Here is a 4,236-nt window from a genome sequence, read left to right on the forward strand (position 1 = left end):
TCGACTCACGCGTTGCATGCAATTGTCTAATCGACAGTCGAGCATGATCTAGATCGTGCCAGGACAAGGCGGTAACACGTTGGATCGTCGATCGAACGTGCATGCTCCACATTCATCCAAGTGAATCGCGTTGCGTTGCACGTAACGCTGCAATCGAGTTTCCAACTGTTTGACTCTAGCTTCTTCCAGCAGCGCGACTTTTACTCGGTCAAGCAGTAGGTCACTCGAGACCACGCACACGTCTCCATCGCACGTTCGTGTCGAGCGCTCAGGTACGCGATGCACCAACGTGCAAACGGCTCTGGTTCCCCGATATCACGAGAGGAGGATTCTATAGCGCGTGATCGATAGTTAAAGGAGACGAAAACGATCATCCTACACATATATTGTTATACAGTAAATTATTTACGACTTGCATTGTTACGTAATGTAAATACCGTATATTGCAGTAGCGTAAGCGAACGAAGGAAGTTGCGAATGCAGAAGGATCACGAGTTGATCGAAGGATATGCCAAAAAAAAAAAAAAAATCGAGAGAGTAATATATACGTCCGTCGTTGCTGATCAAACGAATTTTAACAATTTTCTTTCTATACTCTGATAGTTGTAGTTGGATAATGTACTTCACGAGGATCATTCGCTCGGTAAAATCGGAGTCTGTTATGGGCACCTTGGCCTCGCCTTAAGGGGATTAAACCACAGACGGTAGTGGAAAATGCCCAGAATGGATCCCACTTAGAAAAGAGAAATTCATCCTACACATTTAAAGAGTATCTTCTAATGGCAAATGTAGACCAAACACACTGTAATCTTGTTCCGTGGAATTTTACGTTCTCATTGAGCAATTGAGCTGATATCTTTCAGATATAATTTGCAAATTTTAGAAAACGATATTAGTTATCTACGAACAATAATCGATGAGCATTCTCTGACCTCGTACAGAGGATTACTCAGCTGTAGGAACATTATCGTTACTCGAAAAAAGTGTAGGATCTTTCCATTACATTTTAATAATTAGTTACAATATTTTCCATTCGCCTTAGAAGATATTCTGAAATGTTCTGCATACATTTGTTGTTTTCAAGTGGTCATTTTTTTACCATCCTACATTTTCATAAGGACATGACATTCGAGGAGGAGGTATCGTTAAGGAAAGGCCGACGTTATCCATTTCAGGATGAAAATTTATTTAGTTGTAGTGCTCGTCCTAAGACATTTACCCGTATGAAAACTTACATTGGATCTGCGCTCCCAGATTTGACGATATTTTATACGTGAGTTATTTATATATCTAGTAATATTCTTAACCAGTTGAATATTCCCCCTAATGCTCGTCGAGAATAAAGCATACACAATTAGCAAACGTTATGTACTTATTCGTTGACTGACCTAAGATATTCGTAATAAGTTTGTACATGTATTTATTTTTAATATCACGGTAATCCACAAGAAATTGTAATAGTGCCATTATGGGCAAACTTGTTTAATTATAACTACACGTGCATTCTTGTGGTTTAACATAAACGTTGAACGGCGAACGCTCGTATACCTTTTAATAAAACTTGTTACATACGTAAGTATAGGCATAGGTATAGTCTGATAGTGCACGAAGCACTTGAATTTTACTTAAAAATATCGATGTATAGCATGATTGTTTTTCTCACAGCGATTTATAAAGAACAAGAATACAGAACTTCGAAACATTACTAAAATAAAATTAATTGTAATATACACGTTTTTATGAAAAAAAAAAAGAAGAAGTATTCAGTTATCCTTAAACAGTTTGATATAGTAAAAATATCACACGATGCACTTGAAATAAGTATAAAAGAATGTTGAAGATATCACATTTAATTGTCCAACCACTGTTTGATTAGATGCCCAATCTTTGCTCTGGCAGCTTTCAATTCAGGTAAATCGTTCTCAGAAGGAGGATACATATTAGCACAGTGTGCAGTACCTGTAAATCACGATGGTAAATTAATATTCAATGCTATATGGAAGAGAAACACTTCTAGCTGGTATTTATTAATTAATTTCGATTACCATTGATGTAAATAACAGGCATTCCTGGGTCTACGGATTTTGTAAGTCCCAAAACGTGCCAAGGATCAACTGTTCCGTGTACAAATACTACGTTTGTAACTTTTAAATTCAATCCTCCGTATAAAATATTTGTTCTATTCACTGCAGAGTTTAGCAGATGAATACCATACCTGTTAGAATTATATAATTAGCTGCAAGTATTTTTAGAAAAGTCGAAGCTTTACATTAAACAGCGCTAGAATAAAAAGCTCTCGTCGCAATTTTGAACGAACCTTGGGCCAAAAACATCGACACATTGTTGCACGAAGAAATCGACTGGGAAAGTTTCGCTAAATAAATTTGGTCGCGCGGTGGACGTTTGGAAGAATCCAAATTCTGTGCACGTTTGGTACATCCACTGACGTTCTACCAGAATACGCTTCGTTAAAATACAGCGAACAGATATTTCCAATAAAAATTACCTTACCTCCTTCCGCTTCTTCGCTTGTCCAAGTTATGTTTCGCAGTTTATGAATCATTTTACTGTACATATAGTCTAAACATTTCTCTTTCGATGCATTCAATATCTTGGTGGATAAAATTGCCAATCTATCGACTGCGATTCCCAATTTTTCGTTCGTTAAAATATCGCATGCACTCTCGATAGTCATATTAGCCATCGCAGAATTATTGCGATTGTCTTTATTGTATTGTACAATGCCAGCAAAATTACTTGCTATGGTTTCGTACAAATTGGAAATATCGTTTCGTTTCGTGTGTCCAGGATCAATGGGGTCGCACAAGCTATAAATTAAAATAAGTATCAGCTAGTAATGTAATAATTGCGTTGATAAATGAATAGATTTAACTTCCACTTACAGGAATTTCTTAGCTATTCCTTGTTGACCAATAGGATGGCGTAACATTATATGAAATTGTCTATTGGCCTCTACTATCGTGTTCACACATGCTTCAGAATATTCTTTGAGAGCATTTTCAACGACGACGAAGTATTCTGTAAAATATTTCTTGATGTAAAATACTTCTTAAGTGAATTATCTTTTATACACACCCTGGAAATCAATTTTTGCTAACAAGGGGCCGCTTGCAGATACAGCTCCGTGCACTAAATGAGAATATTTCGCACGCAGCCACGCAGCCAGTGAACCAGCATACGATCCACCAAATGCAATCCATTTAGTGCCACCTGGTAATTTATAATTGGCGTTCATAATCTGAATAAAATAAGCCAAATCTGCGAGTGCTTGCTCCGATGAAAGGTATACTAAATTTTTCACGCTGAGATCTCTGTACGTAACAAAAGCATTAAATTAATACGTATGTTTGTGATTCGTAATTTATCAAAATTGGTAAACTTTATACAATATTAATGAGCATGTTAGTAGCTTGTTATTTAGAGTGAAACTTTGAATTCAATTATCTATTTGATAACTTACGAAGTGGGATGACTTTTCCCATAGAAACGGTGTTCTACTTGGAAGCATAATGCTCCGAATTGCTTGGCATATTCGATCCACTGCCCTTCTACCATCCATTTAGCACCGGCTGCAGCCTCGCCGCTTATCATTAGAAATATAGGACCCCCTTTCTTGTAGTACTCTCCATTTACAAAATATCTCTGAGAAATAACGAAGAGAATCAAAGTTATTATTCCATAAGGTAAAATATTATGTGCTCAGAGACATTAAATATACTTTTATATTACCTGTTGCCATACTCTTGCATCGGTTGGATTAAAGTGGTCTAGGAATTGTGTAAGCCACTGTTCATTTGGAAGTTGATGATCTTTGGATAATATTGGAGTACCCACATTACCATATTTGCTTCTACCTCTCATAAAAGTTCGCCATGAGGTACCGTTACTTAAAAGACTAATTAACAGTAATAATAGCAAGATTCGGCGCATGTTGCGTTGAATTTCGTTGATATTAGATTTAATTAAAGGCTATCAGGCATTCTGAAAAAATGAAAATCGGTTTAATAATTTGTTTTAGACGCAAAGTACTGATAGAAACAACCATTTAACGTATAAATTTTGGAAGTAGTGGAAATATAGTTACAATTGCTCTAATGCTTATTTGCAAACAGTATTGGTAAAAGATAGATGATTATTCTTGTACCACAATTTAGTTAATGATTCCTTCTCGGTTCAATTTAATATCTACACAGTAAAATTATCATTTCTAGATTA

At 36.2% G+C, this 4,236-nt stretch overlaps 1 protein-coding gene across 1 annotated transcript; it reads right to left on the reverse strand.

Annotated features, from left to right (window-relative positions):
* Positions 1-1,458: 1,458 nt before the first annotated feature.
* On the reverse strand, positions 1,459-3,996 carry LOC143431219 (putative serine protease K12H4.7). Its single transcript, XM_076907791.1, has 8 exons — positions 3,751-3,996; positions 3,482-3,663; positions 3,097-3,332; positions 2,904-3,039; positions 2,512-2,828; positions 2,318-2,450; positions 2,046-2,215; positions 1,459-1,959 (listed from the first exon to the last, which is right to left on the reverse strand). Exons 1-8 carry the CDS (start codon positions 3,949-3,951, stop codon positions 1,850-1,852), a joined length of 1,485 nt encoding a protein of 494 aa, XP_076763906.1. The 5' UTR covers positions 3,952-3,996; the 3' UTR covers positions 1,459-1,849.
* Positions 3,997-4,236: the final 240 nt, after the last annotated feature.

Source organism: Xylocopa sonorina, chromosome 17 (assembly GCF_050948175.1).
Source record: "Xylocopa sonorina isolate GNS202 chromosome 17, iyXylSono1_principal, whole genome shotgun sequence".
NCBI lineage: Eukaryota > Metazoa > Arthropoda > Insecta > Hymenoptera > Apidae > Xylocopa > Xylocopa sonorina.